Below are 15,408 nucleotides of genomic sequence, written 5' to 3'. Positions count from 1 at the left end.
AAGCACCTACTTACTGTCGATGCTCAGAATTAGGTGTGCACTTAGAAAGAAGTACAGTGAGTGGGTACACCACGACGGATGCTGGGATTTGAATGGAAGTTCCTCAGTTGGATGGGAGAGACATTCAGTGAGAGATTGACCATGAAGGTAGAGATACAGGACCTGAAAATTAATGAATGTTCAGAGAATGCTTTCTGATATTAAGTCACTCAGCATCTTTTAGAAGATTTGCATTTTTTTTAACTCTTTGAGTTTAAAGGAAATGAATCTTTAAAACATGGAGGCATTACATGCCACTTTTCACCCAAGGTACCCATCTTAGAAAATTCCAATAAGGGTTCTCACTGAAAATATGCATGGAGTTGTTTTAGGTGTGGTAAGGGAAAGCAGTGAATTCATTAATTGAACATGTAAGTAGTGCTGAAGTCATTCTTATTTTTTAAAGCATCAAAATTTAGGACTTGCACCTCAAGGATTAGTGGGTATATTTTGATTATGAAGGCGACAGCATTAAACATAAGAGGGATGTGCAAGAAAAAAATGGATGTAAGAAATGAGGAAAGTAAGTGTCAAATGGCATGGGTTTCACATTAAAAAAATTTTTTTTAATGTTTATTTTGAGAGTGAGAGAGACAGAGCATGAGCGGGGGAGGGGCAGAGAGAGAGAGAGAGAGAGAGAGAGAGAGCGCGCCAGGATCCGAAGCAGGCTGCAAGCTCTGAGCTGTTAGCACAGAGCCTGACCCGGGGCTTGAACTCATATACTGTAAGATCATGACCTGAGCTGAAGTCAGACGCTCAACCGACTGAGCCACCCAAGCACTCCTAAGGTTTTTATTACATAAATACACCAGGGATCTAGTTCCATGGGGCTGAAAATGCCCCGGGTTAGATTTTAGTTACTGTAACCTGAGACAGTTCAAGCCAGAAGTTCGAAAACAGATGTCCTAGTGCCACTCCCCACCCCCATCATTATTTTAGAAGACCAGACTGCAGTTCTCAATAGTGGGGGAACGCCCTCGACTCTGAGGGTCCCCAGCGCAGAAAGCATTTAGATGAGCTCCATCCATCATCACACCGGTATGGTTACCATTGCATCTACGTACGTGGTACTCTTCCTCCACTGGGGGATGAAACTGACTCTTCGCGAGACTGTAAACTCCATGAGGCCAGGGCTCTTATAAGCATAAGCATGTCTTGCGCTTTATCTCGAGTGTCCTACGGAGTAGCAACTATTCCATGTTGTGTTCACGTGTTCCTTTATAACTGGAACGTGACCCAATCCTTCTCCCTCCCTATCTTGTCCCTGGTTATTCGGTGACTTTTGTACCATGAATCTTCTGTAAACGTGTGAGGATATGAAAAGCCACATACTTTTATTTACTTATGTGGAGAAGGAAAGAAAGGCTTGTGCTTGGTATCTGTCAGGAAAGGTGTCTGCCCATATCTGGCCGTTCAATTTGAAATTAGGAGAAGTGCATATCAGTATATGTATATAGATGGATAGCTAAATTGCGTGTGTAGAATTTTATACGTGTATGTGGATTATGCATGTGTGTGTCCGTATATGTATATATATGTGTATATTATGAGCAACCTCTGCATGACTTAGCAAAACTGCACACTTTCCTAAAAGCCTCTGCAGTTAGATCCAAAGAGGGTGTGTCGGTGTGCGTTGCATTTATATATTTATTCCTGATTTCTATACCGAATGAACAAGCCGAAGGAAACAATCCGTTAGCAACCTAAGACAATACTCGGAAAAATAGTGAAGTAAAGTTAAATTAATTGAAGGTTTGGAATGGATCTTAAAACACATTTCTTAGAAAAAGAAACCAGGGTTAAGATACATCGGTGGACCGTTTGCCTCTGAGGTGCAAAGGATCCGTATCCTGTTGAGGAGCTTTGGTTACTGAGTTTAAGTGGAGTCTCCGTCTCCGTGGTGCTGCGTTAGTATTTCCTTGCTACGTTTCTCTCATCCAGAAATAGTTATTAACTCCGTAGCACCTTGGGAGGATTATGTTAGACCCTGCATGGGAAGTCCTTCTCTCCCCGTTCCTGTACCATTTCCGGCACCTAGAAGCAACTTCATAAACTGGAACTGCTTCTCTTGTTGTTGGCTGTTGTTTTTTTTGTCTCAGCCACTGGGCTCAGCCGGGGAGAGTCCCGGCCCCGGGGGATTCCTGGGAGGGTAGATTCTGATTCCTGCTTACAGTAGACAAAATCCTGTACTAACCAACTGCTTTCCCCCTGAAAGTTCTCAACAGTGTTCTGTGATTTCATGCAGACTGTGAAATTAATCCGGGGGAAAGACAAATTAAAAACACAAGAATTAATCCGCACCCGGCAAGAATCGAAGGAAGGAAGCAGTATCTTCACCCAGGCACAGTGCACTAGCAACTCAATAAACAGCCGAGAAGCCACATGTATCCCAGGGGAAAAGCGAGGACTTGGAAAGTCAAGCAGCTCCCCCATAATTCTGCGACTCAACCCTCACTCTTCGGCAGAAGCTGGCACGGTCCAAACCTCAACCCGCTGGATCTCATTGCAGAGGCTTTCAGGAAAGTGTGCAGTTACACTAAGTCATGCAGAACTTGCTCATAATAAAAGCACCACAGGCATAAAACCACTACGAGAGGCTCAAGCAGTCCCCAAGGACAGAGATGACCGGCAAAGCCTGGAATGTATCACAAAGGAAAATAGAAGGAAAGGTTAGCACAGAAAACAGCTCTCTCGCCCTGGCTTGACCAGAGCGTTGGCAAATGAAAGACCCAGAGCTAATTCATAAAAGACACTCAAGAGAGTTCAAAGTCATCGGTTCAGGGTCTGGAGTAGGAGCCTTTCATACAGCCGTAAGGTCAAAGGGTGTTACCTAAAAGCACCATGCGTGTGGACGGAGAGCTAGTCTGTTTCATAAGACGTGCTCTGTAGGGATGGCTGGGGATAAACAAAAATGTCTGTTTTTATGATGAGTAATCAGAATGATAAATTCTGTGTTAGGACCTAAAAAACGGGTTCTCCTTGAGTGAATGATCCACATTGTTCTTTAAGCAGCCTTGTGTCTAAAGGTGGTGGGGGGAGGCACCCTTGTCACTGCGCCTGCGCGCTCTCCCTTGGCCCTTGGGTGGAATCTAAGCTGAACACGTCACCTCGACAGCTCACAAAGCATGTACTACTCGGCCGGCTGGTGACAGACCCGTCTTCGCTAGATGTCAGCCTTTCAAAACGCATGCAGTAAATGCAGAGTGACCGGGTGTTCGTGAAGCGCGGCCCGCAAAGAAACGCTCTCGAGGTGTCCTGCGTTCTCCCTTTGGCCCCCATACTTGTTTTTCCTGTTCACGAACAGGTGTCTACACCTCATTGCCCTTTCCCAGGCGGACTCTGACAAGAAACATGTCACACGTTCTTTTCACAGTGGTGTCGGCAAGGCCAGTGCGTCAAGTTTGGGGATCACGGGCCCCGGCCCGTCCACGGCCAGTGGTCCGCCTGGTCGAAGTGGTCCGAGTGTTCCCGAACTTGTGGTGGCGGAGTCAAGTATCAAGAGAGACACTGCAATAACCCCAAGTAAGGCTGCAACAGAAAATCAGTATTTGTAAGGCAAGAATGTACTGTTTTTGTTTTGTTCTGCTTACATACTGTTTGAAAGTGTTTTCTTCCCTCTGGTTAATAGCAATCAACTAGGATTTTACTGTTTGCATCGAAAGGGGTGAAGCGGTCAGGAGCTGAACAGCAACCAAGGAGTTACTCTGTGCGTGAATACGACGCCGACCAGAGACCCAGCTCAATAGTCTGAGCTACTTTCTGAATCTAAATGAGAGCCACACGGTCACACGATCAAATGCCTGTGATGTAGACCAGAGAAGCTAGGCCAGCGGAATGTGTGTGTGTGTGTCTCAAACTGATGAACTGGGGAAAATATGCCGATTTTTGCCTTGCAGGAATGTACATCAACACGTGTTGACAGATCTGCCTGACTTTTCAAGAGAAACCAGAAGTCCAAAAAAAAAAAAAAAGAAAATGTGTGCGAAATTTCCCGATTGTTAAGATATTGACAACAAATTCAGTTTTCTTAAAACAGAACACCAGGAGGACTAATCACAAGGGCTACGGACTGAGATTGGTCCCTGGCCACCTGCAGGCACCCTCGCTGGGATTCTGAACCGCCGTCTGTATTCTTTGAAAACGAAGGCGGTTTTATGTTCGTTTTATCTGCTCTCATTCCCACGTGAAATGCGTGTGGGATGTACATTTCCTGATTGGCACAGTGATGTAGAGAGAGCCTGGGTTTGAGAGCGAGAGCTCAGACTGCAAATCCTGGGTCTGCCGTTTATTAACTGCGTGACTTTGGGGAGTTCACTTGAACTCTGAACCTGGGCTTACGTATAAATTGGAGAGAACACTGCCTACCTCTGAAGTTTTGGGGGTGTGGGGATTAGAACTGGGTCTGTAGAATGCCTGACATACTGGGGAGCATGCAGTGGGCATCCAGCACAAGGATCCGGGCTCTGTGTGGCTTTTACCCCTTCATCCTAAACTCATCAGGAGCACAGGGTAGCAGAGGGTGAGTCCTCAAAAGCAAGGGGGAGGGGGTGGAGAGAGGCGTTACCGGTGAAATTGAATTTTGGAGAATGTGGTAGAGAGAGAAGAATGGGATGGGTCCTCGGAAAACGGATTTCGTTTTCCAGCACTGTTTGAGTGGTGGTGTAGCTTGAAGGTCAAGAACCCAGGCTCCTAATCCCACGACCCTAGGTTCGCCTCCTGGCCCTGCGTCTTTCCAGCCGTGTGGCCATAGACAGCGTACTGTCCCTGCTCTAGATTCCTCCTTGGTCAAAATGGGAAAGCGAGAGGGAGCAAAAGGGAAGTTTTAAAGAGACCTGGTATCTCATCCGAGTTAGCAATCTGCGCTGGATCAAGAGGCCAGTTTGTTCCAAGATAAAAGAAAGGGTCGGAAGACACCTTGACCATGGTTTGCTGGGTAGCAATTTGGGATAGCAGGCAGATGCAGGATTTTTCAACTTCGGCACTCTGGACGCTTGAGGCTGGAAAATCTCTGTTACGGGGTTTGTCCAGCACACGGCAGGATGTTGGGCAGCGGCCCGGCCTCTACCCACCAGATGTCAGTAGGATGACTGCCGCTCCCCAACAACCCTGTGTCTCCAGGCACTAGAGGGGGCCAATGTGCTGTAGGGGCAAAGCCATCCCCATTTGAAACTCGCTGGCTTATCCGAGACCTGGTAACTAGGTGTGACGGAAGACAGGCTTGTGATGCATTTACAGCTTACACCAGATTATTAAAACCACCCTCCTCGTGCTTTGAACGTAGCCCATATCTTGGATAGAATTCCTAAAATCATTCTATTGCTTTTCATTTTTTCAGCCTATTTCATGGATCTGGTTTTCATACATCACAACACTTTACAATCTCGGTATTTTCCCAAGAAAGAAATAGATTACCTAATTTAATAGCTCTGCTGGTAAAGTGCACGAATAACACCCCTGAGGTTTAAATTAAAACCTCTCTCATATCTGTGGGATTGAGAACTCTCATTATAATAGCGCATTGTTCATGGAAATATCATAGTGTAATTTTGGAAATGCCTAATAAAAGAATCCCTAATGTAGTTCCATTTGGTGGTGTTTTATCATTTTAAACCAGATGAAGGCTCCTCAGGATACTGTTTACTTTAATTATGCGTCACAAAACAAGTACCTGAGCAGCTGTCCCAAGGCAATTGAATTAGTTGTTCTCTGTTGTTATTTCACTTCGTTGTAGTAAAGCTGGGGTGGGGTGGGGGTTCCCCTCCATTTCGAATTACTGATTTCTCCTTTGCTTTAGTTTATTGTACGTTTGGTCTGTTCCCATCACTCAGCCTAAGCAATTTCATTTTCTCCTGTGAGGAGCGTGGGGAGCTTTTATTTCACTTAATGATCGTTTTCCCAGAACATACTTTGTTTCATAAAAATGAATTATTCCTGGCCAGTTCACAGCTTTATCCAACTTGTCCGCTTCCAAAGTGTTCAGAGGTTATCTGGTTCTGGAATGACTGGTACCACACACATGTGGCCCTTCTTCTTCTTCTTTTTCCTATGCCAGGCGTGGTAGGGGGGACATTTTTAGCTGGTAGAAGTTCTGTTGCCTCCCAGGTCCTACAATGCCTCAGGAACCTTCTCCAAACATTTCTCCAGGCCTTTGCTCCCCACCCAACTAGAACAGAGACGTGAGTTGCAACCTGCTGTCTAATCCAGTCACTTGACAAATGAGGAACCAGGGCAGGTGGGGGGCACAAGTGCTGCCATCTTTCCCCGGGTCACCAAGCTGGTAGGGATAGAGTCAGAACAAGAGCCCCCGGTTTTAACCCTCGGACATTGTTTCTGGTTCTCTGACTCTTCAATTATTATACTCTGAAAGAGCCTAGTGGAATTTCTATGAAGTCTGTTCAAGCAAATAGCAAAAATTAGAGTAGTGAAAACTAAACATGCCAAGGTATTATAGAACCTTCCTAAATTGCAAGTCTATTTGACGACAAATGATACGCCACCAGAGAGTCATGGTTCTAGAATAATAATTGAATCAAACCTCTGGCCCATTTTCCAACCGGTGATTTCCAGGCTCAGGTGATTATTAGAATCACCAACCATGCTTTAAAAAAATACTGATTTCTGGATTTTCCTTATCGTATATTCTTTTTTTTTTTTTTTATGTTTTTATGTATTTTTGAGAGAAAGTGCACACGGAGTGGGGGAGGGGCAGAGAGGGAGGAGGACAGAAGATCTGACACAGGCTCTGTGATGACAATAGTGAGCCTGATGTGGAGCTCAGACTCAGGAACTGTGAGATCACAACCTGAGCTGAAGTCAGAAACTCAACCAACTGAGCCACCCAGGTGCCCCCTGCCCCATCCTATATTCTTACTGAGTAAGTCTGGAGGGACCCAGGAGTGAGTCAGTCTGTCTGGCTCTCTTTATTAACAGAGCTCCCCTCCTGATCCCACTGATCACCCAGCCAATATTACAAACATTTGTAGTCAGGACATGATATATTATGCAGAAGTAAATATGAGTATGTTTTATAATGGTCTAATGTAAGGACAAAATCATGTTCCCAGACATTTGCTTTCTGACCGTTTATGTTTTTGTTTTTAATCTCAGTACACCAAGGGATGTCTTGGTGGAATTTTCTGTTAATTTATCCCAACGCTCCTGTTTACAGCTGCAGAAAAATGTACCTCTATTTGAGGATGTGCTGGAAAAGTGCAGATTCTTACCAGTCGTTAAAAGCAGAAAGCATTTGAAAATAGTTAGGATTCTTTTGTGCTAACTCTGCCCTAGACTCAGTCCTGTATTCTTTTTTTGTTGTTGTTTGAAGATGGTATCTCATTTATTTTGTGAGCTTTGTGTTCTTTATTGCTTTATTTTATTTTATTCGTGATAAATATACTTTTTAATCCCTATCCCCCATTTCACACATCCTCCCGCCTCCCTCCCCCTCGGTAACTATCAGTTTGTTCTCTAGAGTTGAGTCGGATTCTTGGTTTGCTTTCTCTCTCTTTGCCCCCCATGATTGTTTTGTTTCTTAAATTCCACATATAAAGTGAGATCATAGGGTATTTGTCTTTCTCTGACTCATTTCGCTTAGCATAGTACTCTCGAGCTCCATCCATGTCATTGCATGTGGCAAGATTTCATTCTTCTTTATGGCTGAGTAGTACTCTATTGTGTGTGTGTGTGTGTGTGTGTGTGTGTGTGTGTGTGTGTATATATATATATATATATATATATATATATATATATATATATATATCACCTCATTTTTATCCATTCATCTACCGATGCCTACTTGGGCTGCTTCCATATTTGTCAGCCCTAAATTCTTTACAAACAGTATCTCCGTTAATCATCACAACTGCCCCCCAGTGACAGGTTACAAGGTGAAACAGAATTGCCTAAAGATGAGCGAGGAAGAGGCAGAGGATATTTAAATCCAGATCTGCCTCATTATAAAAGGCCAGCCTCCTAAGCATTGTGCATGACTGTTTTCCTCTTCCATGCCGGCCTCTGTTATTGCCTCGCTCAGTTAAATGCAGGTGGAGTGGAAGGTAGGGGGCTCAGCTGCGTTCCCTCTCTTGCTGGCTGTGTGATCTTCATTCGGCAAGTTTTATGAACCTCCTCAGCCATTTTTCGCTTCATCTACAAAAAGAGGAGGTGCTATAGAAGTTTCAAGATCTTTTCTGTGTTAGGGTTTCTCAGTTGCAATAGTAACACCTGTGGTCCTTTCACGGCCTTGAAACTGAGTAGTCTAAATGAAGGTTGTTTGTAAACATCTCAGAATGTCTTTTCGTTTCTAATTGGAAAAAAAAAAGTTTTTTTAATGTTTTTTCTTTTTTTGGGCGCAGAGAGGGAGGGAGACCGAGAATCCGAAGCGGGCTCCAGGCTCCAAGCCGTGGGCACAGAGCCCGACGCGGGGCTCGAACTCACGGATCACGAGATCATGCCCTGAGCCGAAGTCGGACGCTCAACCGACTGAGCCACCCTAGGCGCCCCAGAAATCTTAGAAAGTCTTAAACTAAGAAAGTTTTAAATATGCCTTCTGAAGGTGACCGTGAATAGAAAGGCTATCATATGGCACTTTAAGGGCTTTTTTTTAAGCGCTTTTTAGATAATGATTTAAGAAGTCTTCGGGGACTTGATCCAGCACGGTGACTGCTGAATGTTGGAGTAGCCGCCCCAGAATGTTCCGAAATAGCGAAGCAATCTCACTCTGGCGGTGTGACGCTTCCCGTTCCTGTTGAATCCATCTTAGCATGCACTTACATGAAGACTGGATAAAATATGCTGAAGCAAATCCAGGGGTGTTTTACAGCATTCTTGTGCTTCCTAAAGAGACAAGGAATTTTAGTCACATAAGTTTATTCACCCGGAGCCTTCTTTCATATTACATGTTTGTGTTGAGCTTTTGTGTGAGATGATCCATAGCTGGGTTTTAGCCTTTGGAGCAAACTGCAAAAAGATAGGAAGGAGAAGGAGCGATTGTTTTGTGCCTGGAAGGAGCTGGTTAAGACGTTATTGGGAATTTTCAGTTTGGTTTATGCTCCTTTTTTTTTTTAGATTGCCTTCTGGTTTTTGCAGTCTGCCTACCGAGATCTTAAAGAGCCTGCCATTAGATCATAATTATTTATGTTCTAATGGGATTCCCTTCTCTGGAAATCCATTTCCCATTGTGCTTGGCAGGAGAGGAGGAGGCCACCTACGAAGTTAAAAAGTGATTATGCAGATGAAAACAAGGGAATTTTTGTTCACAGTTTAGGATCAACTGGAATAAAACATAGACAAGTCGGACAATAAATAATCAGAATACGAGCTCAATGACTGACAAAGCTGGATTGGAGATCTTGGCGAATGGGGCTTTTTGTTCTTTCTCTTCCGTGTCCCAACCTCCTACGTGGCAGCAGGTGGAGAGCACACTCTAGAAAGCTGAGTGTGTTCAGAAATGGGAGGCGAGCTGGAGAGTAGGTCGGGTCCACGTCGGAAGAGTCTTGATACCCATGTGGGGTGCGTGTGTCCGTGAGTGTGGCACACGGACACATATGCACATTCATAAGAACGTGTTAGGTGCATTTACGAGTGTCCCTAATGCTGGCGATATGATCAGTGTCGAGAAGATGCCTTCATCAACTCTTTAAGGAAATTGCCAGAATGTAAAACTTGGATCAGAGATGGCAAATAAGTTTTATCTAATCTGGAGCTCGTTGCTGAGCAGTGGGTGCCTACCCAAGGCCTATACTTAGGAAAGAAAGGGAAATCCTTGATTGATGGGTCATGCCCACCATGGATACAAGAAGGGACGCGGTGTGTTGTATACAACGTTATTTCCATTCTTTTGATGGACTGTATGCACTGCATAGCTTGTGACAGTGTTTGTCTTGCTTGTCCCTCCTTTATTATTGCTTGTGACTCATAGTGAGCTCTAGTACTAAAGCTCTTTAATTTTATTTTTAGGCCTCAGTATGGTGGCAAGTTCTGTCCAGGTTCTAGCCGCATATATCAGCTGTGCAATATTAACCCTTGCAGTGAAAATAGCTTGGATTTCCGAGCCCAGCAATGTGCAGAATATAACAGCAAACCTTTCCGTGGATGGTTCTACCAGTGGAAACCCTACACAAAAGTGGAAGGTAATTCGGTCTCTACAGACCTCCAACCACGATGTCTCTCTGTGGACAGTAATGTGAATGAACACACAGGAGAAATTGCTGCCTGTACAAAAGAGTGTCAGTGTTGACATCATCCCCCAGACCCGTCCTGGCCCAGCTTTCCATTCACGTCCATGAGTTTTGTTTATTTTTCACTACTTTTTTCTTCACAAGACACCCCTTGTCCCCCACATCTGCAGCCAAAGGGTTCGTGTATTTGGAGTGTACTTATATTTCTAAACTTACCTTTGGCATGTCAGCAATTAAGTCTCCCGGGGATGTTAATTGAAATTGGTCTGAATTGTCCAGACCAAAAACTCGTGAAATCATATATGCCCTATAGAGACACCATATTCAGCAACTGACATGTCAGACGATTGCACGCTTGGGAAGGCCTATTTGCAGGGTATAAACACACATGCACACACACACACACGGCCATGAATTTAAAATTGTCTCTCTTCTGGGTTCTCAGTACTTATTACTTAAAGTTATGGCTTGTATTTTACTTTTTTATATTAAATTGTTTTTATTTTACCTAAGTATCAAAACATTTATTTTAGTCCCACAAATTTAATGCCTTACATACAAATTTAACGTCTTGCCTCCGCAGACTAAGTTGTCACCCTTCTGGTTATTTGCTTTCTCTTACTTCCATTCACTTGCTTTATCAAAACCCAGCCATCCTCCCTTGAGAAAGGATAACTGTGAACCCCCCAGTGCACACGTGCAGAATGGGGACACACTGAATTTAGTGACAGTTCGTGGGAACTAAACTCGAGGGATGTAGCTGAGCAAAAGCTCGAGATGAACCTGTGTTACCGGTTACAGTAGAGAAGGGAGCAGAGTCAGAGACAACACACAACACGTAGCAAATCAAAGGAGAGGGTAGTGGCACTTTGCTCAGCATCAGTTCAACCATTGCAGGAGCGCTGACATGGTCCTGGGTCATGACTGTTTGTCCAAAAGCCCAGGGGTAGATGGACGTGAAAATTCTGAAATCTGTGCCTTGGGAGGAAGCAACGAGCAATCTGTACACGTTTTTTTTAAAAATAGAAACTCAGCATTTATGGCTGTGTCCAGGGTTTTAAACTGCACTAAGAGATATGTACAACCTTTATTAATGAGTTTTAAACCGTTTTTGAAAGTTACACTCAATGGTACACCTCTTTCGTGTTTTCTGGAATAAATGTGTGCCTGCAAAGTTAGCTTGTCTAAGGGCCGTTTCATTTTCTCTTGGCCTTCAGTGATAAGGCTGGGAATACATTCGTTTGACAAAGAATTCTCCAGTGGAATAATTTGGAAGCTTGCCAAGGGCAAGGAAAAAGTAACTAGTTACCTACAAAAATTCAGAGATAATAACTAGAAGGGGATTTAGATTTATTTGAAATCGCTTCAGAGGACAGACTTAATTCAAGGGCTAAGAACTTCCTAGATGTAGTACCTCCCCCGGGAGGCCTCTGTGGCCAGCCTACCCAGAATATCCTTCCTTCTTGTCATCCTCTGAATCCTTAACCTGCTGGATTCTTCATAGCTCTTACTTGTGCATGAGCTTATATTATATAATCACTTTTTCATTATTTTTCTCCCCACGAGAATTTACATTTCGTGGGATGAAGCCTTGGTCCATTTTGAGCATGCTTGTATCTCCAGCATCTGAGAATAGCCCTTGCCACATGCTTGTCACTTCCAGAATGAATGAGTGAAGACATAAATCCCAACTGTCCGTAATGGATGTATCTCCCCTTCATGAGTCGTAGGCTCTCCTTCACTGGAGGCCTCCTACCAGGGACTGAGTTATTATCTAGGAGGGGCTCTGCACACAGGTTCCCGGGGACAGTTGGGTAGAATACAGTAAGGTGTTCTCCAATCCAGCCTTTGAAGATTGATTTTCTCTTGGTTGTATACTCCCGTGGTTCCCTGTTTCTCACGTGTGGCTCTTTCCTCCAGACTCTCTTGTCCTTCCTTTCACTTGCCCTTCTGTTCTTTGCTTTGTCTTCTTGGGTATTCCTTGGTCGTTCCCACAATGCGCCTTTCGTTCAAATTCAGTGTTTATGGAATGTGTTTTGTTATCACCCTTTAAATAGGTTCTGTGTCGAGTACATGAGGAGAAAGTTAACCGGCTAATTATTTTTTTACATTTATTTATTTTGAGAGAGAGAGAGAATCCCAAGCAGGCTCCACACTGAAAGCATGGAGCCTGATGTGGGGCTTGAACTCACGAACTGTGAGATCATGACCTGAGTTGAAATCAAGAGTCGGGACCTTAACTGACTGAGCCACCCAGGTGCCCCAAGCAAGTAAATCTAACCTGTCAAATAATTTTTAAATTTCTTTTATGTTTTTATTTTATTTTTGAGAGAGAGACAGAGTGCGAACAGGGGAGGGGCAGAGAGAGAGGGAAACACAGAATCCGAACACATGGGTGTACATGCATGAATGCACGTGTACGTGGCTTTTAAAAACCTGCATCCCGTTTACAGTTCACGTAAAACTGCTTTAACACACAATGTAACTTTTATTGACTCTAAAGTGCCTGGGAAGTTTCTGGTATCACAGGTAAGAAGAAAAAAATTTACTGTGTTTCTACAGAGCTTGCTATCAGAAAGGAATTACACCAGTTTCCCAAATACAGGCTCTGAGCTGTCAGCACAGAGCCTGATGTGGGGCTCTAACTCACAGACCGTGAGATCACGCCCTGAGCCGAAGTTGGACACTTAACCAACTGAGCCACCCAGACACCCCACCTGTAAAATATTTTTTGGTTTCCAAGCTTTTCACTCATTTAATCACAGCCTTATTAAGTAAGGAGCCTGCCATTTTATTCACTCACTCACAGATGTTTACTGAGCATTTATGGCACAGGAGCCATTCTGCTAGATGCGGGGGCACAACGTTGACTTAAGCCTGGGGTCTCTGCTTCTTCTCCTTCTAATGTGTACTAAGAATCAGGAAAGATCGACCCTGATTTAAAGGTCTTGTGACAATTCAGCAGTTTGGGAAGAACAAGGGAAGATTCTAAATAAATGCAGGCAGTCTTTGTCTTCCGGTAGTGAGACTTTTTTCCTGCTTTGTTTCCAGTAGACTAGTTCACAGACTTGCCCAGGAGCTTGTGCGGGGAAAAACAGAACTTTCTAGAGCTTGTCAATTCCTGGGCATGATGGAGAAAAGAAAGGGTATAGATATGTCTTCCACAATCTCATGTACAAAAATTAGGAGGTATTTAATAAGGCTATTAAAAGAAATTTCTAGGGGCATATGGGTGGCTCATTTAAGCATCCAACTCTTGGTTTTGCCTCTCGTCATGATCTCACGCTCCCTGAGATTGAGCCCCTCATTGGGCTCTGCGCTGACAGAATGGAACCTGCTTGGGATTCTCTCTCCCCCTCTCGCTCTGCCCCTCCCCCGCTTGCGTGTGCTCGCATGCTCTCCCTCTGTCTGTCTGTCTGTCTCTCTCTCTGTCTCAAAATACATTAAAAAAAAACCTTAAAATTAAAAAAGAAACTTCTAGGTAAAGGAGAGACTTTTAGCCCACCCACACATCTGCATACTTGGATCACATTAATCTAACTGCTTTCGCATCGAAGTTTGGACTTTGTTCCTGAGAGGTTCTGTGATGCACAGCTATTTGAAAACTGTTTACACGTTTGTTGTGCAGCTGTCGTCAGGGCTTTCGTGTGCTGTCGCCCACGCAGTCTCCTGTGAGAAATGTCATCTGGCCGTGCTGGCCAAGAAGAACGATTTGTATTTGGGAAATTGGCATAATTCCTTTCCGATAGCAAGAGCTCTGTAGAAACACAGTAAATTTTTTTTTCTTCTTGCCTGTGATACCAGAAACTTCCCAGGCACTTTGGAGTCAATAAAAGTTACATTTTTTGGCCTTTAGGTTCAGTTTGTTTCCTCCTCATTTTTATGACATGGTTATTCTCTGTATGTTTTATAAACATGAACCATATGTCTTTTTTGTTGTTGTTGTTCCCCAAAGTGCCTAAGCTTTTTTCTCAATAAATATCTAAAGTAATCCATGTCTTAAGTCAAGGTCAGCAAACAATGGCTTGAGGGACAAATCTGACCTGTTTTCTTTTTTTTAAATAAAGTTTTATTGGAACACAGAAACACTCCTCCATTTTTATATCGTCCATAGTGGACCCTAAGTCCTGGAAAGCCTGAGATATTTGCTAACCGATGAGGGTAGCTGTACAACCCACCCGTCACGTGTATTGTGGCTCTTACCAAGGATTAGAAAAATAAAATGGTTGTGTGTGAAAGCAGTTTTACATGAATTGTAAATGGGATTCAGGTTTTTAAAAGCCACGTAGACGTGCATTCGTGCGTGCACACCCATACCCACATGCAAAATCGTAACATTGACCATTTCAGTCACGGTCGCTTTCTAAATATATGTAATGTACCCTTTTTGGTCATCATGTCATTTTCCGGTGATTTCCTCCTGATCACGTCCTGTCCTGCTGTCTTTGCTTCTAGAGGCAGATCGATGTAAACTGTACTGCAAGGCTGAGAACTTTGAATTTTTTTTCGCAATGTCTGGCAAGGTGAAAGACGGAACTCCTTGCTCCCCAAACAAACGCGACGTTTGTATTGATGGGATCTGTGAAGTAAGCGAACATTTCTACTTTGGGACGTGTGGTCACGCTTGTGTTTCCTCATACCAAACGTGTACCGTGAGAAGTGATACAAGAGATTCTGTGTCTGGAGAAAAGGCGGCGTGGGGACAAGGGCTCTGTTGGCAAATCAGAACTGAGGACTGTCTCCAATGTCCCCACTTACTCTCTGCGAGACCCCGTCAGACATTTTTAGTTCCTTCCTCTTCACTCCGTCCCCACGTGTATGCAATGGAGATGATGACATACCTTGCTACACCCAGTAGTCGCAACAATTAAATAAGAATATAGATAATAGTAAACTTGCCCAGCATGTTTGCTAAGTATGTTTTTTGTTATGTGGTTAGAGCCCCACAGATGTGTTATGAAACAGTACTCATATTTACGGCCAGTTAGTCTGCCTTTTAATTCCATCGTGAGCCTGTGTGTGTGTGTGTGTGTGTGTGTGTGTGTGTTCTTTGGGGGGATTGAGTGGGGAGGGGTGGGGGTCATGCAGGTGGCCCAGCATTGTTATGTTTCAGCAGCAGAGCTCACTTGCCAGTGACTTTTTATTCCAGTTTTCCAAATGAAGAGACTAAGCAAGCTTTAGATGAGTTCTAGAA

At 43.9% G+C, this 15,408-nt stretch overlaps 1 protein-coding gene across 1 annotated transcript in view; it reads left to right on the top strand.

Moving 5' to 3' along the window:
- ADAMTS18 (ADAM metallopeptidase with thrombospondin type 1 motif 18) overlaps positions 1-15,408 on the top strand; it is a 140,701-nt gene that overhangs the window by 84,019 nt on the left and 41,274 nt on the right. Inside the window, exons 12-14 of the mRNA XM_042917927.1 lie at positions 3,413-3,561; positions 9,994-10,166; positions 14,670-14,800. Coding sequence (XP_042773861.1) covers positions 3,413-3,561; positions 9,994-10,166; positions 14,670-14,800 — 453 coding nt within the window. The remainder of the gene's footprint in view (positions 1-3,412; positions 3,562-9,993; positions 10,167-14,669; positions 14,801-15,408) is intronic.

This window comes from Panthera leo, chromosome E2 (genome assembly GCF_018350215.1).
Source record: "Panthera leo isolate Ple1 chromosome E2, P.leo_Ple1_pat1.1, whole genome shotgun sequence".
NCBI classification, from domain to species: Eukaryota; Metazoa; Chordata; class Mammalia; order Carnivora; family Felidae; genus Panthera; species Panthera leo.
Note: the sequence above shows the minus strand (reverse complement) of the source record. Positions and strands in the feature narration are given on the sequence as shown.